This window comes from Rissa tridactyla, chromosome 10, assembly GCF_028500815.1.
Source record: "Rissa tridactyla isolate bRisTri1 chromosome 10, bRisTri1.patW.cur.20221130, whole genome shotgun sequence".
NCBI classification, from domain to species: Eukaryota; Metazoa; Chordata; class Aves; order Charadriiformes; family Laridae; genus Rissa; species Rissa tridactyla.
Genome location: NC_071475.1, coordinates 24,371,674 through 24,398,972, shown reverse-complemented (window position 1 = coordinate 24,398,972; position 27,299 = coordinate 24,371,674). Strand labels below are relative to the sequence as shown.

The window sequence follows — 27,299 nt, the reverse complement described above, 5'->3', positions numbered from 1 at the left end:
TCTCTCTTAATTGCGTGGAAATTCCTTATCAGTGGGAGAATGCGCTTTTTCAAAAAAGCATTTCCATGAGCGTCAACGGTGGCCTGTGACAACGACCAGAAATCGGGTTCCCTCTTTCACAATTTTAAAATTAATTTTTTCAGTAGAAACCCAGAGTGTTTTATAGGGAGTATTTTCATTTGGAAATGCTGAAATCAGGCAGCTGCAAGACCTACGTGTCGTTAACAAGTTGTGTTTTTCTCGGACTATGTCCTCTGACAGATGTCTTCTTCAGACAGATTCTTCTTCAGATTTCATGGTCTGCGGTTGTCCAGATGGTTCCTCCATGGGACTGGCCTGAGGGAACCGGGGTTCCTCCATGGAACTGGCCTCCAGTGTGGCTGCTGTTGCAGTTCTTGCAGGTCTCCGTCAGCCTGTGGAGCATGCAGGTCCCCTGGGCAGCGGTGGCCCAGCCTGGTCCTGCCCGCCGGAGGTGGTCCTTACAGTCACGTGCATGCAGAGGGATGGGTTTGGTGCATGTGGTTTGTGCCACACCTGGATCTTCAACGCCTCCTCCGGGGGAATAACGGTGCAGGGCCATGCTCATGTGTTGGAGGGGAGATGGGTCTGTAACAGCTTTCCAGCATCTCAGCTTCATAGTTACTCTTGGAAACCAGTGAAATAGGTAGGAAAAGTCAAATCATGCCATTGCTGACGTGCTTTTGTTAGGAAAGGTGGAAGCAGGTCATTACCTGGTGCCACCAAGCAGTAGGAAGTCTCCATAGCATGCGTCCCAGTGTCCGTGGCACAGCTGGGGACCTCCTTTGGGCTCTGCAGCTTCCAGAGCCTGGACCTCGGCCCCTCTCTTTTACTGCTGGGTTGGTGCCGTGTTTAACACTGATTTCTTAAAAAGCTGTGCCAATGTCTGAATTTTCTGGTGGGAGGGTGAGGGCTCCTGGTCGCCATTTGTAGTTGTGCCATCAGGAGCCTGGCGCCGGCAGGGCTCACGGCCAGCTCTGCGAGGGAGGGCAGGCACGGTCGCGAGGGGAGCGATGCTGGGGCCAGGCGGTTTCACTCACACAAGATGCTTTACTGCTTCTGCTTTATTTCGTGTCTCACTTCTAGCTGCTTTTCTTTTGCTTTTTGGCATCGCGAGCTCTTCCAAGAGCTCTTCTGCGAGGCTGCTGCGGATGTTCAACATTACGCTTGTGACTTCAGGGACGCTAATTTCTAAGGCGTGCTTCTGTAGGAGAATAGACGTGCAGAAATAATATCAGCGTGTTTATTTTCTGCAGGGTTTATAGAACCTAATGTTCTGTCTCTTTCTGGCATCTGGTTATTCCAGCGTGTTTTAGTTGCATTAAACAGTCAACAATAAGCAACACAAAGGCTTGAGTTACGCGTGTGTTGGAATAATGAGGCGAAGTCGTGGATTGCTCCCTTTCTGCACAAACAGCGAGTGGCAATCTTGAGAACATGCTTTCAGGTAATTATTGCTGTATTTTAGATCATTTTGGTATATACTTAGGTGACGTATTTGATGTTTAGTCTCGATGTTTCGCTACGGAAGGAGCACAGGAAATGTTTAATGGGCAAGTATGCCTAGGTTGCTCTCTCGTTTCTGTTTTCTTACCAGCAAAACATAAATCCGCAGCTTGTTGACAATGAAACCATATGGTAGCTCTTTCCGACAAATCGATTTTGCGATACAGATAATCCTGGCTGTGCATGAGAAGAGATATTTTGGATTATTTTGTCTTAATTCTTGCATTGCTGTCTGGTTTTCAGCGCCCGGAAATTATGCGCGTGGCTATTTCTGAACACAGTCGTGTGGGTGAATTAAGAATTAATGGAGTACACTACGCTTTAGTGTCTTTACTTTGAGGACAGTTATTTGTCACGTGAAATAATCTGTTTATTCGCTGTAGCCCCTCTGTGTTGGCAGACAGTAGCAGCAGATTCAGATACTTGTTGAACTCCGGGTATCCTCTTAGTGTGAAGCCAAGCTGAGAAATGCGTTTGTATAAACCAGCTCTTGCTTACAAGGAGCTGCAGAAGAAGCTGCAGGAACCTGAAGGTGTTCGGGTCCTTGTGCCCTGAAGGGAAGTGGCCAGCTGATGGCTGACCGTCATCCGGGTTCACCGGAGCTGGCGCCGTGTGGTGACGTGGTGCACGGAGTGGACGCGGCGGTTCGTTAATCCTTTCAATGGGTAAAACGAGCAAGCGAGAGTCCTCACAGCTTCTGTTGGACTTCAAAATAAATAAATAAATAATAAAAAAAACCCCAAATAAAAAATGGCCAGCCTTTGCTTCACAGGGACACGTCAGCAAAGTGAGATCTCTTCTTGAGCTTGGAAGTAGTAGCCGGTATCTGGAAGCGTAAGCAGAGCTCGAGCCTGGGCGTGGAGAACCGCGGCGAGGATAATGGGAACCGGGCGCTGGAGGCACGTCTCCAGTCTAGGAACGACGCCGTGAAACTAATCACAGCTAAACAACACATCATGAATTTTCCCGTTTACTCTAAACTACGTAGATATGGCTGATAGGCTGTTAATTCCGCAAGCGTTCCTCCTAGCTTTGGGTGCTGGCTGCCGGGCATGAAGCTGGGGGGTGGGAGATGCAGCTCTTGCAAAAGCTACGTGAACAATAAGTGGGGGTTTTATTCAGTTTCACATCTCTGGGTGCTAACAGTTACTGCAACCCAAGGCGTGAACGTGGTATTTTCTAGATATTTAGGAAATAAATATAAATCGAGATGTAAATCCGGTCAGCAGAAATGTTTATGCAGTGTTTGTGTTTTACTTCAGGAGGCAGTGCAGCCTCAGACACCAGCCTCGGCTGAAAACAAAAATATATTATACTTAATAATAATAGTATTAAAATTCTTGATTGGAGTAGATTTAGAGAGATATAAACGTGCCTGAAGAGTACTCAAAGGACAAATCTACATGCAACATCTGCTTATATAAATACAAGGACGGACGCTTACCGAAACAGCGATTTTCCTGGAGACGGAAGGGTAAAATCAGCCTAGCAGAGCAGTGGGTGCAGCAAGTGACCGCAAAAACGTTACAGATAGGGACCAGCAACGAATGGTAGAGCTTACAGGAGAGATTTTACAAATCCAAAATCCAAACTTGGATAAAATTCACAAAGTCCTAACAGCAGAAATCTGTCTATGCATTTCAATAGAAGCGTCGGTAAGAAGGAAGAAGTAGTGACACGTTTCATGTGTTGACTTTGGTGGGGAACCAAATCGCGTTGCGAAGCGCTCGGAAGAAGAAACGGCATTTCTGCTCTGGCCGAATGCAGGTGCATGAAGTGCAGTCGACGCGCTTTCAGCTCTGCAGAGAGCCAGGCGCAGAAGCTTTCCCAAAGTCCGGCGCTCATTAGCTGTTGTTAAGGTGAGCCTCTGGGGCCCCGGCCTCAGGCACGGTCGTGCAGGAATGATTCCCTGGGGATGACACCGTGGCCGAAGTGAGGAAATACCCAATATCCATGGCTTCTGGGCGGTTAGAAATCTTTGTAGAGCTCAAGTGAAAAAAAACATATTTTAAAATCCGCGGCTGAGGAATAATGCTGTGATCACTGAGATCCAGAGGTTTTAATCCCTCGGCGCAGAGCGTCATGGTTAAGGACAGAGCAGGAAAGGGTCAGTAGCACCTGAACCAGCTGCAGCTGCACGTGTTGCTCGGGATGGTCGATGCTGGATTAAATGAAATATGTCTTTCAAGAAAGGCTCCAGCACCAAACGATCCGTTCTTTGGAGAGCAGAGGCTGAAGAGCGAGTCCAGGGAAAGTGGGAAGTCTGCTGGGAGCGTGTGATGAGGGCTGCTGCGGTGGCTGAACGGGTGGGCTTTGCACCAAATTTGGCTCTGAATTACTTCCCGCATCTCATGCAGCCAAAATTGTCATCCATGTGAACTCTCAAGTGTGTGATCCGGCAGCTAAAAATAGCCTCGAAAGTGTAAAATGCAAAAAGGTAGATGTTTTGCAGCTTAGGACAATGGGTTTTTTAACAGTGAGCCTCTGAGTGACTAAGGCAAAAAGAAAAGCCCTAACTCGTAACGCCCGTCTGGAGTGAGGAGGGAGGTTGTCCAGCCTACACATCCCGTGTGTTCCGGTAACGGGATGTTGGAGGGAAGGGCAGGAGATGAAGGGAAAAGACCCTCAAGGAAATATTTGCTCTCGTTGTGGCAAATTGCTGTCACAGTTAAGAGACTGAAAGAAGTGGCAGAACAAACAGAAATAATCCGCATGGAATTAAAAAAAGACATGTTTTTAAAAGCTAGTCCTCAGTACATATTTACTTAATAGATTACACCAGTAATTGTCACTGTGGCTTTTGTTCGGTCTTTTGCTGAGATTTTTGGGGGTTTCTAGGTAGCAAGCCTGTCTGCTGCGGTTTGATTGCACAAGCTTAACATTAATTAATGACCAGGCGGGGCGGGTTAGTATTAAAAATAAGATAGATTTGGTATCGACGTGTGATTCCATTGAGGTGTTCTCAAGGAGGCTATTAAAACTCTACGTTTCTTTTTGCTCGTAAGCGTGGGAGGCGGATTTTTCCCCCTTTTAATTTTTGTGCGTGGCGTCCCAGCGCGTGCAGCTCTGGTCTTGCGACCGCCACGCAGTTGCCCCTGAGTCTGCTGAAGTCGCTCGGGAACGCGGTGGAGGAGAGGGAGCTCGCAGCCTGATGCAGAAGCAGTGCTGGTGTTTAGCAAAAGTTAAAAAAAAAAAAAAAAATACGTAAAACAGCTTCCAGATTCTGCCAGTGCACGTGTACAAAACCAGAAGAATGTATTGATTGCCGTTGTCTTTGAAGTACATCTGGGTATTCTATGTTGTCTTAATGACCGATCATTGAAATTTGTGCTTAAAGTGAGTGTGAAACAAGGAATGTTGTGACAATAAATCCCAACGGATAAAGTTAGTGGCTGACATGAGGTGGCCGCGAGGAGAACGGCTCCATGACTCAAAGAACGGCTGGATGAACACCAAAGGAATAGAAAGAGAAAAGCCGAGCGAGCAAAAATGTACTAAAAATGAATGATCCGCTATAAAGTGGAGCTTGCCGCTTGAAAATGGAGATCAGCTGAGCGTAGCTGTGCTGTACGTGTGTGTCTCTCTCTGTCCCCTCCCTGTTGAGCAGCTGTTGAACCCAGCGGCTCCTTTCAGCCCCGACCAACAGGGGCGCAGGGCTTGTGAAAGGCAGGATGTTTCTGCAGGGTCACGGAAAGATGCTGCCAGGCAGACTGAAATGCTGCAATGTGTGATCGATCCATCAGGTCTTGGGAAGTTCGCATGGGGGAAGACGTGTCACGGATACTCCCTGCGTGAAAGGTGCCAGCCTGAGTACTTAATTAAACACACAGAGTCCAACAAGACAGGAATCTGTAGGAGACCACACCACTCATAGAATGACTCTTGTTTTTTTAAAAAAAACCCCACGCTCAGTATTTACCAGTCGAAGTAGACGGTGTTGCAACAGGAGTAAAACCCCGCTTTGTGCCAGGGGTGGGGGCGGTGGAGCTGCTGGATGGCACCGAAGGGGGTTTGGCCTTGGGCTGGCACTTGGCAGAGCGGTCAGCATCGCCCACCCTGAGCTGTGTTGTTTGTTTCCGCCGTTAGCCTGGACTGATTTACAATCCGATGGCAGTAAAACCGAAGAGGACCTTCGCTCTTGGCTCTGGCGCCGCATTGTCTGGCTTTGTTTTTGTCGTGCAGGGCAGTGCAGCCGCGTCCTCCCTCCCCAGCTCGGCACCCTGCAGGTCCTTCACGGCAACGGCACGGCCCTGGGGACGGTGATAACCTTCCAGTGCTCTGCTGAGCACCAGCTGGAGGGACCGGGCGTCATCACCTGCGTTTGGAAAGGGAACGGTACCCAGTGGACAGCCGGAGCGCCCTCCTGCAAGCGTAAGGCTCCTTCCGAACCATTCCCCATCCCTTTGGGCTGCGTGGTGTTTATTTTGCCCTGCCTATCTCCTGCAACGCTAGGATTAATTCTAGACATCTGGGCAAGGAAAAAGACAAATTCGATTTCCTTCAAAGTTGCCCCCACCGCCTGTAATTGCCCTCCATATGTGTTCTGACATCATTCATTATCGTGACACAGAAAAGACCCAGTCGGATTTATGCCTGTTCTCACGTCACCAGCTCCGGGAGTGTTGCACCCCGAGCGACTGTGGCTCTGCAGCTACAAGCTGTGCCCTTCTTTAAAAACGTATCGAGATGACCAACTAATGGGGGAACGTATTTGCAAACCCTGTAATCTCCTGGCATTCTTTTCTGACTATTTTTTTTTTTTCCTGTAAAAGAAACGGAGTGATATTTTTTGAACAATTTTAGGTTGCTGCCTGTGGGCAGCCTCATGGGAAAGTTCCTATATTGACAAATCACGTTTGAATGGCAACAGCATTAACTACCTTTCACGCTGTGTTCCTTCTGATTTGTTGTACGGCGGTTAGTGATTTGGGTAGAAGTAGGCCCGAGCAAAACGTGGCACCTCTGAGCTTTGAGAATCTCAGTCTGTGTCTCAGACCTTCTGTAATTTTAAGTCATCGGTAGATGGATGGCTCTTTTAGACACTTACCGCACTCTCACAAACTCATCTATTCTCTCTCATTTGAGGGTTGCCATTAAAGAAAAATGAGAAGAATCCTTCCCTCCAGAAATATAAAGCTTTGCTTTATGTGGAGCTCAGCCGAACCAGGTCTGATGCTGGTCATCGTGGTGTTGGAAGAACTGCACGAGTTTTGAAGCAAGACATGCTTAGGGCTCCATCCAAACGAGCTGGCAGAGATCTGCGTTAGCTGTGCCACACCACATTCCCACTCCTCCTTTTCTCTGGATAATTAACTTCCAACATCAGATCACTGTGAACCCTCAGCCCTGCAGATGCTGTCCCTTCTTCCATCCCGCGTCCTTCCCCAAACAGAGGAAGACCTGGCGTTTGCTGCCTGCCAAATAGGATGCAATTAGATGGACCTGTCCTTGCTCTAAAGGGCTTCTTTAACCCCCTTTACTCCTGTCAGGATCTGGTTTTGCAGCTCCAGTCCTTGATAACGATTGCTTAGGAGAGCTGCTAGCTCATCTGCATTTGATATGCCGACAAAGTTGTGCTTTTTAGCTACTGCAGCGCTAAAGGCATTGTGTTGGTTTAATTGCAGTGGTGAAATACTTGTGAACAATTCATTAGTAGCTTATAAATAGGAGATTTTTCAATAGCCCGGTTTCGGGCTTGCGTAGCTCAAAGCTAAAGCCAATACACTCTGGTGTCTTGACACATACTAATGTGCAAGTCCTCACTGAGCTATTATTAGCAGAAGCGTGAAGCAGGTAGGTTTCAGCATGGTTTAATGAAAATGTGAAAGATAAATTCATGGGTTGACCTTAGAAACATGCTTCTGTGTTTGCTTTGCTGCAGCCATATCAAAATATGAGACTTTTGGATTTAAGGTCGCAGTGATCGCCTCCATCGTGAGCTGTGCTGTCATTCTGCTGATGTCCATGGCTTTTTTAACTTGTTGTCTCATCAAGTGTGTGAAGAAAAGTGAAAGGAGGAGAACTCAAAGGTAGGTCAAGAAAAGATTTTTAAAACCAAGGTAAGACTGTACATCAGAGGGCCCCCATGGCTGTGATAGCAGAGAGCGTCAAAGGACCCGATGCTCACAACACCGCAATGATGGTAATTACTTAAAACCCTTAGATTGTAGGTCAGGCTTTAGGCATAGAAAGACTTGGAATTCAAAAGTATTGAGGCACCTGATGTCTGTTAATATCAGATGACCTCAGTGGGTCTGGGCAGATCTGGATTTACCCGGGATTATGCAGAAGCTGAACATCCAAGTCTTATGTGCTGGCCCGGCATTTCTGTCCTTGAATTATTTAAGATTGGCTGCATTTTCCCTTCTCTTCTCTCTCTTTCCTTTTTCCCTTTGCTTTCCCTCCACACTGCTGGAAAAGTTAATCTACCCGTGCCAAAACCACCAAAGCCCTCCCCGTCTGCGGAGCATTCTTCCAGCTGTCACAGCGCTGTGCTGGCAGGACACAGGAGTTCGTCCTCTGACTCGAAGCGCAAGTCAGCGGGCACGATTATAAACAGGCATGGGAAGAAGTAAAATTTATCAATCCTGTCCATTACAAACACTCAGCGTGAAGGGTGGTTGGGTGGCCACATCTGGCTGTGCGCTAGAGCCGAGCCGCCGTTGTTCATGAGGCCATCCCTCTGAAGTCACCTGCTGCAGAAGGCTTTCCACGGGCACCTCTTCTTTGTTTCCCTCTGGCTTCTCCTGCTGGTCGTTCCCCCCTGCCCCGCTGATGCCTGCTGCGCAGACGGAGGGCTGCGCTTGTGGCTGATTTTAAGCCTCTTCTTGCTTCAGAGAAGTGTTTGGGGCGAGGTGGGGTAGCGGTGGAGTAGAGCGAGCCTTGGGGGAGGACACAAGTGAAGGTCTCTCTGCTCTGAGCTGTGTTTTATCTAGAGGTGCGCAGGAACCGGCTTTGGGGGGATGTTCTGTCATTTTGAAATCTGATTGTAACCAAAACACAGATTTTCTGTTTCCCTTGAAAGGATTTTGTGAGGCAAAAAAGAAAGACTTTGGTGTCATTCATAATATTGAGTTTTCACTGATAGCATGAAATAATTTTTGAAATGAAAGGGTTGATTGGAATTTTTGGCATTGCCGCTTTTCTTTTTGATAAGACTATTCATATCAAAGTCCTTGTTTTTCATTTATTTTAGATGGAGTTTTGTCCAAATTCACATGACTAGGATGACTTGATGTTTTTCTCTTATAAAAGAAGAGCCCTTCACCCCGGATGCTTTGACCTGGTTCTGTCATAAGGACATGAAATGATTCCCTTTGTTGGGAGCTCCTCAGTTCCCTGCTGCTCTCTGTTCTCCCTTCACTGCCTCCTGAAGGAGCTACTTCAGCCTGGCCTGTCCATGCCTGAGCCCTGCTCCTGGGGGGAAACTGGGGGCACTGTAGACATTGTGTGGCTTAGCCCCGCTGTCAGAAGGCATCTGAGATGATGGAGAAACTGTCCATGTAGAATCATAGAAGGGTAGAATGGTTCGAGTTCAAAGGGAACTTAAAGATCATCTCGTTCCACCCCCTGCCCTGGGCAGGGACACCTCCCACCAGCCCAGGTCACTCCAAGCCCCGTCCAACCTGGCCTTGAACCCCTCCAGGGATGGGGCATTGACCACCTCTCTGGGCAACCTGGGCCAGGGGCTCACCACCCTCACAGCAAAGAATTTCTTCCTGATATCCCATCTAAATCTCCCCTCTTCCAGTTTAAAACTGTTCCCCCTCGTCCCATGGCTCCACTCCCTGCTCCAGAGTCCCTCCCCAGCTTTCCTGGAGCCCCTTTAGGTACTGGAAGGGGCTGGAAGGTCTCCCCGGAGCCTTCTCTTCTCCAGGCTGAACCCCCCCCAGCTCTCAGCCTGTCCTCCCAGCAGAGGGGCTCCAGCCCTCCCAGCATCTCCGGGGCCTCCTCTGGCCCCGCTCCAACAGCTCCGTGTCCTTCTGCTGTTGGTGCCCCAGTGCTGGAGGCAGCACTGCAGGGGGGTCTCCCCCAAGCGGAGCAGAGGGGCAGAATCCCCCCCTCGCCCTGCTGCCCACGCTGCTGGGGATGCAGCCCAGGGTGCCGGTGGCTTTTTGGGCTGCCAGCGCACGTTGCTGGGTCACGTTGTGCTTCTCATCCACCAACACCCCCAAGTCCTTCTCGTCAGGGCTGCTCTCCAGCCATTCCTGTAGAAGCTTGTGATGCACGAAAGACCACTGCATCCCTGTGGGAAGCTTGCTCGACCGGCAGCCCGTGCTGCAGGGTGCCAGATGTGGTGGTATCGCTGCTGCAGCTGGCGGCACCCAAGGCCACAAGGGCGTGAGGGTCTGCAGGTAGAAAGGATCTCTTTTGTGAGGTCCGTTGATGTAGCCGTAAAATGCGGATCAACTTCTGGGTGCACAAAGCATTAACCTGAAGCGAAGGTGCAGGCTTGATCACTTAATACAAAATGATACAGCTTGGTAGGGGATTAGATAAAAAAGTGTCTCTCGGACCATCGCTGAAGGAAAAGGTAGTCTGTATCTGTGGGGTAGGGAGGATGTCCTCATCTTGCCTTCCACTGTGAAGTCTGCCTGTCTACTTTTCTTTGACTTTTTTTAGTTGGTCTACTGGAAGAGATCACCTCTGCCTACGAACCTGTCTTCCAAGATATGTATTTGATGATCTTTGAAGTGCCATCTTGTGTTTTATCCCTTCGTTTGGAGAGAAAAAGGACAAAGGCTGCCAAAAACCCTCACGTATTTTAGCCTCCTTGCAGAGCTTGTCCCTCTGCGTGAGCGCAGCTGCCGTCTCCTTTGCCAGGAGCAGGATCGCATCCCGAGAGCGCAGAAGTGACACCAAAATCAGCATCGCCAGCCCTCGCAATCTAATCTTGTCCCATCAGCTAGTGTGAATGCCTGTGATTATGTGAAGCTCAGATTTCTTTTAAAAACGAGACAAGAAATTGTGATGATTTTTTTTTTTTGCCCCAGAGTTGTAGCGAGCAGCATGAAAAAATCCTGAAGGCAAGCGAGTAAGCCTTGCTCTTAGTGAAGGCAATGGTACCTGTCTCCTCTGGTTTGAAGTCCATTCATCTTTTCCACCCGCCTGGTGATTTTTGAACCCTTAGGAATGGCAGTGCCGCAAAAATTCACAGAAAATACTACTTTTTTGTTCTGAAATAATTTATTCCGTAAAACGGGGATAGTCTGTAGTCTTCTTGCGCACAACGGGGTCTGGGCTGACGTGGTGTCACTGATGAAGGGCCCTGAGACACTGACGCAAAATCACGCCTTACGTGACTTATCCTCTTACCTGGAGTCTCAAAACCCACTGAATCAAACTGGCAGAACTGTTGGATTTTTTGTTCCGTTGAGCTGCCCACAGGTGCTCGTAAGGAAATTGCTCTTTTGTTGTTTTTTTTGTTTTTTGAGGAGCGCTGGATAGTACTTAAAATTCTGTTTTACAGGATAGTGTTTACGCTATTTAAGAAGTCCCCACCTTAAGGTATTTAAGCAGGTATTTAAGTTTCTGGAAATTTGGTTTATACTTGAAGTTCAGCATGTGTTTAAGCGCTGTCTTCAGTAAAGCTGGATTTAGGTTTAAACTCCAGCGAGTCAGGGCTGTGGTCAGATGGAAGTTCCGATACGCAGCCATTTATCACAGTGTTGTGTTTTACCCCGTGCTTTATTCGCAGAGACATGCAGCTGTGGTACCAGCTCAGGACCGAAGAACTGGAGCACATGCAAGCTGCTTACTTCGGGTTTAAGGGAAGAAACAATAACAACAACAACAAGAAACTCAGGAATAAATCCGTCTTTGATGATGTGGCTAACATGGCGTATGATAACCAAGGCTTCTACAGGTAAGGCTATTAAAATACGGTGGGTTTGAATGAATGTGTTGAACAAATCTTAGAGGATTCCTCGAAAGCGCGTTTCAAAGGGATGCCCCTGCAGGGGACATCATGCCAGTGGACTGTCGGGGCTCGTCCTTGAACTTGCCCGTCCTGTGGGGAACTAACGTTGCCAAAAGGGGAGAGAGCGGAGAAGCTGAGCGTGACCTCCTTCCTCGCAGCTTTTCGTCTGTCCCCAGCAGTGCTCGGCTAAGCCTGGTCTGCAGGGGAGGCTGCACCAGATTAACTGAGAGAGGTTTTTAATTGGCTTTGTTAAACCGATGCTAAACCGCAGCAGGAAAGTCACTGCCCCGTATTGGTGAGGGCTATCAAGGTGCCAGCTTGCCTAAGAGCCTTAGGAGAGGAGCCAGACGGGGACACCTGGGGCTGCGGCACAGCCCAAGGTGAGCATCCAGTATCACCCTTCATCCCTCGCCGGCCGCGAAAGCTCTCCGGAGAAATCCCGTTGCGTTCTCAGGGTGCGCAGGGCAAACACGGTGGGATGCTCGTCCGCCGGGCAGCGTGAACACCTGCAGCGGGGCAGCCCTGACGCCGGGGCCCTCCAGAGAAATGTCCACTCGGAAATCGAGTGCATCACGTACTGTGGATGCGTGGATGGGGGGCATAGGTATTTTTGGTGTCAGCCCGGAGCCACGTCTGAGAGTGTCCAGATGCGTTACGCTGGGTTTTTGCCGACAAAAGAAAACCAAAAAAACGAATACGCATTAAATTCTAATCGCCGTTTTGCTATTACTATTCATATAAACACACGTCATTGTGTCCTTTACATCCTTTGGGTTCTGTTTCGTCGTCACGCGTGGTACTATATAGCACAATCCTTGTTTGCTTTTAATTCACTGCTCACTTGTACAGCTTCTATGTACGGCAGTATCTGGGATTTGTAGTAGTTACCTGCAGAAAATGATTTTGTGCAGATTATAAACCTGCTTCCCTGTCACAGTGCAGCTGGAAATTATACTCAAACGGGAGCACTTGCACAAAAGCGTGCTGGCTGCTTAATCAATTCCTAGCTTTGGGTGATTTCAGAAAGATGTATAAAGCTAATTAAATGCTGATTATAAGCTACACAGTTTTTAGGAGACTCAGGAAGCGCTTTTTCATTTCGGGCGGCGTCAATCTGCTACGATGTTAATGTTTTGCATAAGCGTAATTTGCTTTTAAAATACTAGGGATAACCTTATAAAGGGCTGTGAACAGAGGTCAGTGCTCGGCTGGAGCCTCCGGCTCCTTCTGGGTTCTTATCTGCACCCCTGCACCGAGCAGAAGCTGCCGCATCATGTTCGCCAAATTCTGTACAGTTTTTCTTCCTGAAAGAAACAGCTGGATAAGCAGCTTCTCTGGGGCCAGAAGTCAACAAGTTTAGTATTTCTTTAGGAAATGGGAGGATGTGTAAACTTCAGTGGGAATTGCAGAGGGCAGGAGGAGGAAAGCCCGTGAGCTCTTTTTTTTTCGCGCGTAGGACAATACGCGCGCTGCGTTAACCGCTGGTGCCAACCTCCTGACCTCACCCACCTCCTGGCGCGTGGGGTCCACTGTTAATCAAGGTCTACTTTATTTCCAGCAGGCAGAGGTGATGTGATCCTGGCTTATCACTAGCCAGAGCAAAAATCAGCCAGGAGAGCAGGTGTAGTGGCCTGTGCGCCCCGGAGCCAAAGCTGTTTCTCACATGGAGAATGGGCGCCACTTCCAATCAGAGATGGAAATGGCATTGAAGAAGACAGGCTCTGAATAAAAGTGTCTTGGAATTGCTCTAGGAACAGGTGTGACCCTTTATCAATTTGTGCCATGTTCCCATTCTTTACTCAAATAAGATCTATTTAATCAAGGTTCGTAAGAGACGCTAATTCCTACTGGTTAATTCTGTTAAATGGATAGAAGCGCAGGATGAGATGTGGGAATTCTGCCAATGTATTTCATGCCAGCTCTTGAAGACAACAAATGATCTGTCAGCTTTGTGTTTCACTTGCAAGATTTATTTTTTGTGTGTAGTGAATTACGCGTAGTTTCATCATCCTCTGCACATCCAGCTTTCTGGGAGCAGCGGGACATTGTAGGCGAATCCCTGGGGAGGTGCAAACATGAAGCTGGCTTACGCTGGGAAGACCAGTGTGAAAGGACATGTCCACTACCTGGGTTATTTCTGCGGTACCTTTCTTCGTTTAACGTGAAGTGGACACGTTGGCAGCCTGTGCGTGGAGGAAACCGTAGAATCAGAATGGTTTGTGTTGGAAGGGACCTTAGAGATCACCCAGTGCCACCCCCTGCCCTGGGCAGGGACACCTCCCACCAGCCCAGGTCGCTCCAAGCCCCGTCCAACCTGGCCTTGAACCCCTCCAGGGATGGGGCAGCCACAGCTTCTCTGGGCAACCTGGGCCAGGGGCTCACCATCCTCACACCAAAGAATTTCTTCGCGATATCTCATCTAAATCTCCCCTCTTTCAGTTTAAAACCATCTCCCCTTGTCCCATTGCTCCACTCCTTGATCAAAAGTCCCCTCCCCAGCTTTCCTGGAGCCCCTTTAGGGACTGGAAGGAGCTGGAAGGTCTCCCCGGAGCCTTCTCTTCTCCAGGCTGAACCCCCCCAGCTCTCTCAGCCTGTCCTCACAGCAGAGGGGCTCCAGCCCTCCCAGCATCTCCGGGGCCTCCTCTGGCCCCGCTCCAACAGCTCCGTGTCCTTCCTGTGCTGAGGCTCTAGCCATGGGGTGTTGCTGCAGCACACAATGTTGTGAAGCTGTTGCAACATTGATTATCCGAGGACATAAATAAAGGCATGTGGCACGGTTGGAAAAAAAGCGGCAAAACTGAGGACAAGCAAGCCCAAAAGAGAGCTGTATATTGGTGTGCGCGTGCGAACCGAAGCGCGCGTTCGGGGTCACGAAGAAGCCATATGATAATTTAACCAAGGCTCCTCAAGGAAGGTTGAGACCGGACATTAGGAGCATTTCTTTACCCAGAGGATGATCAAACCCCGGAACAGGCTTCCTGGAGGGGCTGCTGATGCCCCAAGCCTGTCAGCGTACAAGAGGCATTTGGAAAGTGCCCTTAATAATATGCTTTAATTTTTAGACAGCCCTGAACTGGTCAGGCACTTGGACTCGATGATCGTTTAGGTCCCTTCCAACTGAAGTATTCTGTCCTGTCCTATCCTACCCTTGTGTTAGTGTTTCAGACATTCGGAGGAATTTGTGTAACGCCTCACCAGACCTGTGAGCAAATCAGAGACCTTCCTTTGTTTTCCTGATAAGGGACTGTCCTAAGGAACACGGGAGGCTGATGGGTTTCTCCCCGCCTCTGCCCGGGCTGCGCACGCGTTGTCCTCCGGGCTGCAGCCATGGGGGGTGGCTCTGTAGCCCACTTCGCGGGGGACGGCGGCGAACTGAGTGGTGCCCTCATCTGAGAAAGGAGTGGGTGGAGGCTTGGCAATTTATGTCGGTTTTGTGGTGGCGCTTCCTTTTCTTAAAGAAAAGTGTTCTGCTGCTTCTTCATGTAACCTATGAAGTATCTGGAAGAGTGAGAACTCCTCCACCCTTGAAGAAGACCTTCTTGAGTGTATCTTAGCCTATTTTTGACTAGAAACGGATGTAGGTCAGGCTGCTTTTCCAACTTAATTGAAATAGATTCACAGATTAACTCGAGATATTAACATTTTGATTCGCCACTTTAAAGATCAAAAGCACTGTAAGAACAAATAAAATAAAAAGCCAGTTCTTTCAGGGAAGCCAACATAAAATAAAATAAAACCCCAGTTATTTCAGACAGGTAAGATATTCGTTCTGGTTTACAGGGTAATTTAGGATTAAAAATTATCATCTGTTAAAGTGGCGGCTTAGCTTGCCGATGAGAGAATTTTGACTGTATCGAGGTGACATAATGTGGACGCGGAATGCTTGATGTGTAGAAGTTACAAATAATGCAGAAGCCCAGCTGTGGGACAGTAGGGGCTCCAGGGTGCTCCTCTGGACCTGCCTGCCACAAAAGGAGATCTCTTTCCCCTCATGTTAGAAGCACGGAACAAATGGGAGGAATAAAGAGTTTTCCAGGGAACTGCTGAATTTTAATGGCAACTACCATTCTGGCTTCTCGGCTGCTTGAACAAATTGCTTTAAAACGCTGAGAAATATGTCTACAAATACCTGGGATCATTAACTACGGAGCGCAGTTGGTGTTGATGCCGCCTCTTTCGTTTCGATGTAAGGAATCGTAATGAGGATAAAAATACCTATTTTTAGCAGAAAGTCTCGTATGCGGGAGCTGTAAGCGTTTACAGCATATTTGCTCTGCTGGGAGGGACGGGTTTTCCCCAGCATTGCTTCTCAGAGGTCTGGAGCGGAGGGCAGAGATAGCAGGTTGCTGCACGATGCAGAGGTTTGAGACAGATTAGCTGAAGAAAAGGGTCTGTCGTCTCTGGGAGGGAGATTAGCTGCAGCTCTGCGCCACGTAGTTAGAGGAGAGCAATGTGCATGAACCTCCAAAACAGCCCCCCGAGAGGATGGCTAGGCAGAGGCAGGGCTTGTCAACGCGGGGATATATTGGGAATAGCTCTCCCAGCCTGACTGCCGTCTGTATCGGGAGAAAAGCCGGAAGGCAGTAGATTATGTTCATCTCTCTTTAAGATTTAAAAGTCTTCCCGATTCTGCACGAGAGCGAAACCAGGACTTTTGGCATCGTTCATCCGAAGTGAGAGACCTTCCTCGAAGCAGCAGAGAGCACCACACCTGCTTGGGGTTAGACCTGAGCACCGGGGGCCTTTGGTATTGCAGGGGAACTAGCACTTGAAACGCCGTGCTGGGTTTAAGAGGGTTTTTGAAATGGGTACGTTCCTGAGCAGGATATGTTATTTTCGAGGCAGTTGTTTACTGATGAAAAATAAGACCTGGCCCTGCAGTAATCTTTCTCTGGAATAATTGCTTGGGCAACCACCACCTGGGATGAACAGTCCTCTTCCATCCCCAGCAAATGCCCGGGTGGGAGAGCTTCGACTTAGTCGGCTGCCTGAGCAGGGAGGTTGCCCTCTGCCCCGGCACAGGCAGAGGGCAAAATATAAGTAAAGAGAAGCTTAATGACAGTTGTCCTTCCTCTGGGCCAGCTGCTGGTAATGTGTGAGAGGTGGAGGTGAACGTCAGTAAGACACGATATTGAAGAAACTGGTGTTGAAAAGAAGAGCGGGGTCACCTAACGCGGGCGTGGGGGTCGGCTCACCCGCTGCCGTGGGTCGGCTGTGGCTGCTCCCGGGTGAATGGTCGGTTCAGGTGGGTTGAGGCCACTTTGGCCTTGAGATCCCCTGCCCGGAGTCGGGCGGAGAAGTTTGCTTGTGACTCCCAAACTGGAGTAGCAGTCTCCTCTTTTCCATGAAGTAGTCCCAGCCATGCCTCTAGGAGAACTGATGCAAATGCGCACAATCTAGCGTGAGAGCAAACAGCAAGCCCTTTTTGACGTGCAAAGACATTAAAGAACTGGGCGCCCCACTGTTTTTTACGCTGTCTTTTATATTCACACATAAGCACGGGCAGCAAGGTGGCTGTCCCGGGAGAAATACAGATAGCCAGTAATGAGAAAAAGCTGAGAGAGCTCATTTCAGTTCACATCAGCTTCCTGACAATGGTAAGAAAAAGCCACACCTAGGGAAACCTCAGTTTTCTTTGCTTTTTCAGCACAACAAAACCTGTAACCTGTCCTGGAATAGATACTCCCTTGGCTCGGGGATGTGCTGTTATTTTGCAGGGGAGAATTGACAGCCCGGTACTTACCACACTCAGGGAGAACCGAATTTAGCTGTAGACTAACTCCTTTTCACCCTCTGTCAGCGAAGACGACAACCAGAAAGAAACTAGTCCAGCGCAAAAATACATCTAAAGAGCAGCAAAGAAATTTGGTGATTTTTTTTTTTCCTGGTTTGGAAGCACTTGGAAGAAGTTGTGCATTCCAAATTTGGCCTGTTTTGAGGTGAATTATTTTACACAGCTCTAGGCCAAGTTATAAAACATTCTCTGTGAAGTAGCTGATCTGACTGCAGGAGTGGGTCAAATGGAAAGCCCGTGTCTCAGTAGGTTTAGAGTCCTCCTTTCAGATATCCACTACAGCTGGACAATATTATCAAGAAAAAAAAGTCTCTTCCGGAGAGAAACAGGCTCGTATATTCTCCCGCAGAAGATATTTTTAGTACCTGAAATTTTTGTACCAGAGCACTTTCTGACTACGAGATGCATTACCAGTGTACCTGGCAAAATGCAAGTAGGGACAATGCAAGAGCAAAGGCGTCCAAGTGAAAAGGTTTTGCAAAAAAATCCCAAAGCCAGCACGCTCTCAGGAGAGGCAACTCGGCATTTTCAGTCCGTACAAGGAGTCACCTGCCAGGTTGGTAAAATGAGCTCGTAGCTTTGTCCTCCACAGTAAAACAAAATGTGTTTTCTTTTCCTCTTTGATTTAGTGGCTATAATGGTTGAAGCTTTCCAGTGCCTTGTGTAAGGAGTTGCAAGGAAGGTGCGAATCAGATACTCGTGTTGCTCTGAACAATGTCTGCCCGGCCCTGCTGAGGAACGTGGCTGTAAGCCAAAGGACCTTCTAGAAGTATGGACAAGATGGGATGGGACACTTGGCCACATTCCTACCTTGCCCTCTGCCCCCTTAAGGACACTTTCCCAGCTGCTTTTCCCTTCGGAACACCTAAGTAGAAGAGATTAAAAAGATGAAGGATCTGATGCCCTTCTAGCAGGATAGTGTGGTGTAGATTTACCACAGTGAAAGGGGTCAACACTTGAAGAAATACCCATGTTGAGAGACAGGTTGCTGCAAAGCTTGATGAAAAACCTGAGCAGAACAAGAAAAACCCACCAGGATACCTACAATGTCTGTCAGGAGATGCATCAGCGGAAGAATTAAGGGGGCAAAACATCTTTTGCAACAGTGACTTGGTGAAGGCTGTTAGAGTTCCTGGGGAAAGTGATTTATCTGTGTGCTTTTGAAGGTGAGCAGTCTCCTTCAGCACAAGAAGGACATGGATCTGTTGGAGCGAGTCCAGAGGAGGCCACAAAGATGCTCCAAGGGCTGGAGCCCCTCTGCTGTGAGGACAGGCTGAGAGAGTTGGGATTGTTCAGTCTGGAGAAGAGAAGGCTCTGGGGAGACCTTAGAGCCCCTTCCAGTCCCTGAAGGGGGCCTACAGGAAAGCTGGGGAGGGGCTGTTGGCAAGGGCAGGTAGCGATAGGACGAGGGGCAATGGTTTAAACTAGAGCAGGGCAGGGTTAGATGAGACATTGGGAAGAAGTTCTTTACACTGAGGGTGGTGAGACACTGGCCCAGGTTGCCCAGAGAGGGGGTGGAGGCCCCATCCCTGGAGACATTCAAGGCCAGGCTGGATGAGGCTCTGAGCAACCTGATCTAGTTAAAGATGTCCCTGCTCACTGCAGGGGTTGGACTAGATGGCCTTTAGAGGTCCCTTCCCACCCAACACATCCTATGATTCTATGACGAGAGAGCTGGAGCCTTCACTCCCTCCGAAAGATCCGTGTGTTGTCTTTTACGATGGGCCTCGCTGTCCGAACTAGCTCTCGTTTGTCTGCATGCTGGGGCAGGCCCAGCCCAGCCCTGCTGGCGGCCGTGGGCCGTGTGCCGGAGGGTTCCTCAGCGCACCTGAGCGCTGCGAATGTGCCCGGCTGCGGCGACGGGGCTTAGATGGCAGAGAGCCACCAGCGGGCTGCTCCCGGGGTTGCAGGAAGAGATGTAGGACCCGTCATCACCACGGTGTTTAATATTTTGCTACCTAGAGTGAAATGGCTGCAAAGAGCAAACAACCTGTTTGATACAATCGTACGTAATTAATACAGTTCCCTACACGTGCGATGTTTGATCGTGTGGCACCTGGGGCCGGAAGGGAGGAGACCTCGCACAGGAGAGGGGCAGATTTCCTTCAAGCTTCTGCATAGATTCTCCCACCCTGAGAGCTGTCCCACTTTGAGCTTCTCTGTTCATGGAGGCTTTCTTTTTTTCCTCTAGTTTGTCATTACTGTGCTCTGTGTTGCCCACCGCCACCTTTCAGAGACGAAAATCTTCCCGTACCTTTTGACACAGATATTTCAAAGAAAGAGCGGGCGGGGGAAGTGAGCTGTGGTTTCACCTTGGGGCCCTGTCGCGAAGGGCAGGATAGCTGGCTGCTAAATTATACCGATTTCTGAATTTCAGTCTTAATTGTCATCACAACGAGCGTGGAGGGTGTGTGCACAGCAACATGTGCTTTCAATAAAGCTGCTATTATTGTTTTCGTAATGCTTCCCTGATTACCCCAGGGTCTTGTACAAAGTCACCAGACATACAGCAACAGGAAAAAAAAAAATCCCCTCCCGTCCTGCAGTATAAAAATCTCTTTTCAGAGCCAGTGCCAGCGCCGCAGCATTGCTCTGCCCCACTGCTCGGCGTTCTCACACTCCTCGGATGTCCCGTTAACAGTGTTTTCCCCTCCAGCTAGGAACAGTCACACAAAGCAAAATTCTTGTGAATCCTCTAAAACCCATTGACAAACGCTGCGGTGGCTGTTCTTCTCCCCAGATGGGAGCTCTGACTTTATCTGTCAAAGAAAGTCTGTCCTTGTCAAATGTACTGTGCACCTACCTAGGCTGGTCGGCACCTGGCGTCCTTGGGTGCGTTTGCATTGCCAGATGGGAGTACCCAGGGAGGTCTTCTGATCCTCTTACCGTGATGTTTTGAAGTAGCCCGGCTGGAAACTGGAGTTAAGGAAAGTTGAAGCACTTGAAAAAAAAGTCACGCTCATTTAGGCTAGGGTACGGTACAGAGCTCCCGAGGATGAAAGCGCAAACGGAAGGCTGCCTCTGACCGATAGCCGTGCGTGCAGAGGAGAGCCCACTCCGGGCACATCCGTCTGTGCCTTGTCGGCACTGCAGCCCTCTTAATAGCTCTTCTCGGCCTCTGCTTAGGTGGAACTCCACTGACTTCACCGTCCCTCTGACATCCACAGGGTTTGATGTACTGCACTGAATGGAGGGTGCCTCGTCCTAGACTTATTTCGGTCAATGGAAGCTTAATAGTCACAGAATCCCAGGCTGGCAGGGGCGGGAAGGGACCTCTGGAGATCATGCCATCCAACCCCCTGCCAGAGCAGGGTCACCCAGAGCAGGTGGCACAGGAACGCGTCCAGGCGGAGTTGGGATGTCTCCAGAGACGGAGACTCCCCCACCTCTCTGGGCAGCCTGTGCCAGGGCTCTGCCACCCTCACAGCAAAGAAGTTCCTCCTCAGGTTTAGGTGGAACTTCCCATGCTCAAGTTTGTGCCCGTTACCTCTTGTCCTGTTGCCAGGCACCAGTTCCCGAAATGGGAGGAAGAGGTTGCTCAGCCAGGAGAGTTGTCCTCCAAGTACAGTTTCAGCCAGTTTGGCTTTCTGAGTTGGCGTGGACGGTGGGTAACTGCAGAGTTTCACAATGCAGAGTTTTTTATAGGAGAAAACATCAGAATGGGATGAATTCTGTACAATAACCGGAATATCTAGATTTGAGTTATAATCCTGGCAGGTCTGTTTGCAGAAGTAGTGGCTACCCCGTGCAAAGCTTTACGCCAGTTCTTCTCCCTGTTACATGCTCTTTGGATTTGATTTTTATTTTGTAACTATTGACTACTGCCTCAAGAAGATGGAACTGAGTTCCTCCTACTATAAAAAAAAAAAAAAAAGTACAGTAGCAAGTATCTCAGATTTTCTTTCAGCAGTAGCTTCTGTTCGCTGATGGCGGGCCACAGGGGTACTCGGAGAGGTGTTCTGGTGTCCAGCACAAAGATCCTTGAGGGCTTGTTGACGTACCAAGATTAAATGGCGTGGTTAAAACAGTACAGGTCATTACAAAGTGGATAAAGTTACCAGGCTGTTTTTTGAGAGACAGATGAATTAGGTGTTGTCCAAAGTACGGGTGGGTAAATCCTGCTCATCTGAGCACTTCCTCGATGAGTATGTTCTGACTGCGCTGATACAGGGCCTTCGCACATCAAATGCAGGGGTGGTTTAAGATGCCTTTACCCCGGCTGACTGTAGCTCATGCCCCAAATAGTTTTGTAATACAGATTTCCAGTGAAGAGCAAGATTTGTTCTCCCGTACAGGAAATATGTATCTGCAGTAGAGCCACTCTGTACCAGAACAGCAAGCTCTCGGTTATTTGGCTTTACTTTCTGTTATTTCCCCTGGGGTTCCTATATGTGTGCACGTTCCGTGTATGAGCATTTCTGCAACTGATAGTTGCAGAATGCAGCTTCTGTTTCCTGACCAGCTTTTCATGTTGGCCAGGATGTGGGTGTGCAGGCTGCTGCCTTCAGCGGCCGGAGGAAGCCGGAGGAGCCACGTGAGCTCACCTGCAGTGGATCTGGGGCAGGCGACCTCAGCAGCTGCCCTGCCTGTAACTGATGCTTTACAAAAGCCCACACACTCGGACTACAGTAACTTGGCACGACCCCGAAAGGGCTGTCTCTTACCTGCTTCTGGTTCACAGAGCGGTGGGCTTAATGCCAGCTGCATCCATCCTGCCTCTTGCAGCAGGGTTCAAGAACAAGCTGATCCCATGCCCCTCTTCTCTGGAATGAGCTGTGTGGTGTTTGCCGAGCATCTTTGCAGCAGCTCTGCCGCCTCCGTCTGCCACTGCTGCTGCTCTGCCCTCGCCATCCGCTGCTGGCTTATTTGCTGTCTGGGTCGGTAGCCTGTGCTGGCTTAGCCCGCAGCTGGGCAAACCCTGCTGTGGAAGGGCAGGATGCAGGATGGATCCGTGACCGCCAGCGCTGCATACACCCTCAGCTGGCAAATATGGAGTCCCGGCGTGCCATCCCTTCTGGGAGGGCAAGGTGGGAGCCAGGTCAGGCTGTCAAGGGCTAGAACAAGCCAAGTGCAGGTGTGCTGCACCGGCATCACTGCAGATAACACCCCAGATGCCACCACGCACAACTGGCTCCATGCTCCCAGCAGTGCTCTGCCAATCAAGCAGGGACTTCCTTCCCCTTCCCCTTCCCTTCCCTTCCCTTCCCCCTTCCCCTTCCCCTTCCCTTCCCTTCCCCTTCCCCTTCCCTTCCCTTCCCTTCCCTTCCCTTCCCTTCCCTTCCCTTCCCTTCCCTTCCCCTTCCCCTTCCCCTTCCCCTTCCCCTTCCCCTTCCCCTTCCCCTTCCCTTCCCTTCCCTTCCCTTCCCTTCCCTTCCCTTCCCTTCCCTTCCCTTCCCTTCCCTTCCTTCCTTCCCCTTCCCCTTCCCCTTCCCCTTCCCCTTCCCTTCCCTTCCCTTCCCTTCCCTTCCCTTCCCTTCCCCTTCCCCTTCCCCTTCCCTTCCCTTCCCCTTCCCCTTCCCTTCCCCTTCCCCTTCCCTTCCCCCTTCCCCTTCCCTTCCCTTCCCTTCCCTTCCCTTCCCTTCCCTTCCCTTCCCTTCCCCTTCCCCTTCCCCTTCCCCTTCCCCTTCCCCTTCCCTTCCCAGGCTCAGCATTCCAGTGTCCTTAGGAAGGCTCTCCCGATAGCATAACATTAAATTGAAGCTGGGGACTCGTTTGATGGAGAACAAACAAACAAACAAACATATAACATCTGCCCCAACCCCAAATAAAACGGACCTCACAAGTCTTTTCAAGGTCTGCATCAGCTTTTACAGAGAGACAATTACTTGCCCCACTGCTGCCAACTGGTTTTGATGCTGGGACGAGCGAGTCCATATGTTACAGTACGAGTTGTTTGCAAAATGCTCGATGTGCAAATAAAATGGATTGGAAGTTTCTGTCTCCTCACCAGAGCAAAGGAAACAGAAGTAACTTTTTCCTTCGTGCTTACAGGTTCCAGGAGGAGTGGACCCGGGACATCGTAGCTCCTGGGCGTTGCAAAGGCACCGATCGTCTCCCTAAGTTACCCAAAAGCAGTGGCGCGCCTGTGAAACAAGCTGTAGCGGGACACGGTGCGGCGGTACAGCCGGTGAACTCAATCCATGTTGCTGAAGTTTATGGACATAAGGATGGCTATAACAAACGGAGCTGTCAGATACCTGGATAGCCGGTGGCGGAAACACAATTGCTCCTCTGGACCAAAATGAAATTTGGATAGAAATATGTGCCTTAAAGACAACGTAGAGAGTTAATTATTCATATGAATTCAAAAGTTTTCTATATTCCAAGATGGTTATTTAACAGAGATACTTCAAGGTCTGATAAAATAAAAAAATGGACATTGAGGCTGGCAGTCCGTCGCCATTCTCTACGGCGTGCTACGTACTGTGACCACGGCAAAAGCATAATAGCATTCTTCTGTACATCTAGAAAGAACTGGGAGCCAGTTTGCAGACTTGCCTCATACAAAGTCACTGATGATAATTACACATTCATAAGATTGCAACCTTCTTTTAACCAGTGTTTTTTTGTAAGCATTTCAGAATGAAAAATCCCCCGTATTTTTACACAGTAGTGTGATAGAGCTACAATAAAATTTTGTTTTTAATTAAAAGCCCCCGTTGTTTTATATCAGGAAGGCCTTTTTGTTTAATTCCTCGGCTCCGCATTTGGAGCCCGTGGGAGGCTGGGTGCAGCGGAGGCCCGGCTCCGGATCCAGTAGCCCGTGGGGGAGCGGGCAGAGCGGGTGGCGGGCTCTGCTTTGCCCCCCCGAGCCCCCACACCTGTGGCCGGCGGACGTGCGGCGAGCGAGCGCCCGGGTGCGGGCTGGTGTGGGGGGAATCATAGAATCATAGAATTGCTGAGGTTGGAAGGGACCTTTAAGATCATCGAGTCCAACCTTTAACCTACCCTGACAAAAGCCACTTCTAAACCATGTCCCTCAGTGCCCCATCTACCCTTTTTTTAAACACCTCCAGGGATGGTGAATCCACCACCTCCCTGGGCAGCCTATTCCAATGTTTAATAACCCTCTCAGTGAAAAAATGTTTCCTAATATCCAATCTAAACCTCCCCTGACGTAACTTGAACCCGTTTCCTCTCGTCCTATCACTCGTCACCAGGGAGAAGAGGTGCTCTGCCAATCAAGCAGGGACTTCCAGAAGGCCAAGCGTGGCTGGGGCGGTGGCTGCAGCATCCCGGGGAGAGCCCGCTAGGCAAAGGGGAGATGTAGTTTTTTGGAAACCTGCCTTCCTTTCCTATTATAAATCCGTTCACTGTGTGAGGAGACAGGGTGGGTTTTTTTCTTGTTTTGTCCGTTTTGAAAAATAACTGATATGGCTCTTCCTCTGCTGTTTGTATGCACATACGTGTATGTCTTACAGTCACACATTGTGGTTATTTTTGTTCAAGTTGAAACCTTATTTATTCTCCTGTCATCAGCTGCCTAATGGGTATTGACACTTTCCTGTCATGATGGAAATATGATCTTAGAGCAATACCCAGGAGCTGTTTTATTGTTTGTCCCGCTTGTTATGAACTAGGTATCCCCTTAAGACCTTCAGGCCTTAAGTTTCAGTTTGGAAATTCAACTTACTGGAGCTTGCTGGCAGGCCGAGAAACGCTGCGTTCCACCCTGGCCATCCTGGGCAGACGTCAAAAACGCGTGCTGGAGCTTCAGCCATGTGGAAGCCACAGCGAAGGAGCTTTGCTTTCGTTCCTAATAAGCTCAGTTCTTCTATACATTACAACGGGCCGCACCCCTGCGATGCACTTCATAGTCTGTGCTGCGAAAAGGGGAATGGATATACGTCTCAATGCTTGTTCTAATTAAGTAATCCATTCATTAAATTAACTAGCCAATGTTTTATCAGGACAATCGTGCCGTGAACCATTTTGTCTGCAGTTTTTTCAGTCCCCTGCCAGACCCAGCCGGCGTCTGTCCCCAGATGCGCCCTTGCATCCCACGTGCAGCACCGCCTGCGGGCTGCGCGCGGGGCTGGCACCGGCGCCGTGCCCTGTCCCCTCGGCTGCAGGCACTGCCAGCCCGGCTGCAGGCGCGCCAGCCAGCTCGCAGGGTCGCTGGCCGTGTTTGGGGTCAGAAAGTTCTTGAGAAGACGTGTTCAGTCTCAGCGCGAGCAGTCCCTAAGAGGGGCCAGCTGCAGGCCCTAGCAGGGTGCCCTCAAGTGGAAAATGAGGTGCAAGGATGCGAAATCTCTGCACAAAGCTATGGGCTTCCAGCTGCTGCAGCAGCAGCTCTTCCTCGCTGCTGGCATGGGACTTTCTGGCAGGACAACTGGGAATGGCTGGGCTCCATCCGCCAGAGGAAAACACTTGGACAGCATCAATGGCGGAAGGGCACAGGTGGACGAAAATAAAAACAAAATGCGTGAAAGGAGCATAGAGAGGAACAAAGGCTGGGAAAACCAACCAAAACATCTGAGATGCTCCTGTGCAAATGGCCGGGATGATAGAATTAAATGCAAAAAAAAAAAAAAAAAGACTTTCAACATAATAAAAGGCACAACTTAATAAGAATTACAGTGCTTGTGGGACAAATGATAGGACTAGGATCTTGGCATGGTGAATGATAGCTCGTTCCAGGTAGGGCACATGAGAATAAAGGTCTGTATGCTCTCTGAAGTTCAGCGTGGGGTGAAATGCTTGTTAATTAACGTCCGTGGTTGGAGACCGGAGAGCGAAGGAGCGCGGGCTGCTGGGCGTTCAGCACCGACTCTGCAGCTGGGAGGAGGGCCTGGCAGAAACGTGCTCGGGGGAATAACAGAACCATCTTAAATATTGGGTGACTTTATTTCTCTAATCCGCTGCTGGAAAAGTGTACAACCATCAGGTGTTTGAACATACCTCTTGGTGACTGCTTTATTTCTGAAGGTGGTGGCAAGTGGGGTGGCAGTTGCTTCTGACTATAGCAGGGACAAACCTGTTAAAAATCAAGAGAGACATTCGGGTGAATGCGAAAGTAAGTGACATCACATTTTTAAGGAAAGGAGGAAGAGCAGCGGAATAAGGAAAATGGACTTCAAAAAGGAAAATTTTGCTACACCAAAATAGCAAGTACAAAGGATGCATGCAGAAACAATCTGATAGATGGAGCACAGGAGAGCTGGCAGTCGCTAGCAGAGACTGCTTAAAGGCATGTCAGGCAAACCCATGCAGAGGATGGCAAAAATCTGATACAGCCGCCTCAGGAACTGTGAGGACATGAAAATCAGAGCGGGAAAAACTCAAAAAATGGAAATGTGGCAGATGATTGAGGAGCAGCACAAAAAGAGGTTAATGGAGCTGTTCAGAAAGGTAGGAGGGAATGTGAGTTACAGCAGGCAAGGGAAATGAAAGAAGAGAAAAATACAGTGGAAGAAACGGAGAGTAAAAGCACAGGTAAGTTATTTCTTGGGAAAAGCAAAAATGGACCCAGAGATGACAACCACTGAATGTCTACTTTGGGTCAGGCATCACTGAAAAGTTGACTGGTTAATGCAATGAATTTTAACACGGGACTAGGACTGCAGCCTAGAATAAAGCAAGAAAAAGATCACAAATGTTAAGACAAATTTGATTCCTTGATGAATTGCATCCTAAAGCACTAAGGAATTAGCTAAGCAATACTTAAACCATCATTGATACAGCTTCAGGGAACTGCGAAAAGACGAGGGAGGTCTTAGAAGATGGGAAAGGGCAAATCTAACTTGAACTAGGGGAGAGTAGGGAACCTCCAGAAGTACCAGAATGAAGGTGCTTCTCTGATACCCAGAAAGAGTGTAGGAGAAATGATTAAACAATCCATTTGCAAAGGCGGCACATCCCAACCTAGGATTAAACAGAGCTGTAGGCACAGGAGGCAACTGTTCTACTAATAATATCATGCCCGACTATTTAAAAGCGGAGAAGGTACACGTGGCCCAGCTACGCCTGATCCTGCCTCTCTGCAGCTTTTTTGAATTTCCTTCCTTTTCCACATCTCTGCCATTGCGGTAATTGGATTTCATGATTTAGCTCCCTGGCGTT

General features: G+C 49.2%; 1 protein-coding gene across 7 annotated transcripts in view; it reads left to right on the top strand.

Annotated features, from left to right (window-relative positions):
* Positions 1–27,299, top strand: part of LOC128915582 (caspase recruitment domain-containing protein 19-like) — a 72,037-nt gene that overhangs the window by 12,062 nt on the left and 32,676 nt on the right. For 5 of the 7 annotated variants that reach the window (XM_054216132.1, XM_054216130.1, XM_054216133.1 and 2 more), the window contains exons 2-3: positions 5,707–5,895; positions 11,222–11,389. In XM_054216132.1, coding sequence (XP_054072107.1) covers positions 5,707–5,895; positions 11,222–11,389 — 357 coding nt within the window. Of the gene's footprint in view, positions 1–1,440; positions 1,466–5,706; positions 5,896–7,405; positions 7,554–11,221; positions 11,390–23,228; positions 23,890–27,299 lie in introns of those variants that run through there. The other 2 variants (XM_054216138.1, XM_054216135.1) reach the window with 2 other exon arrangements.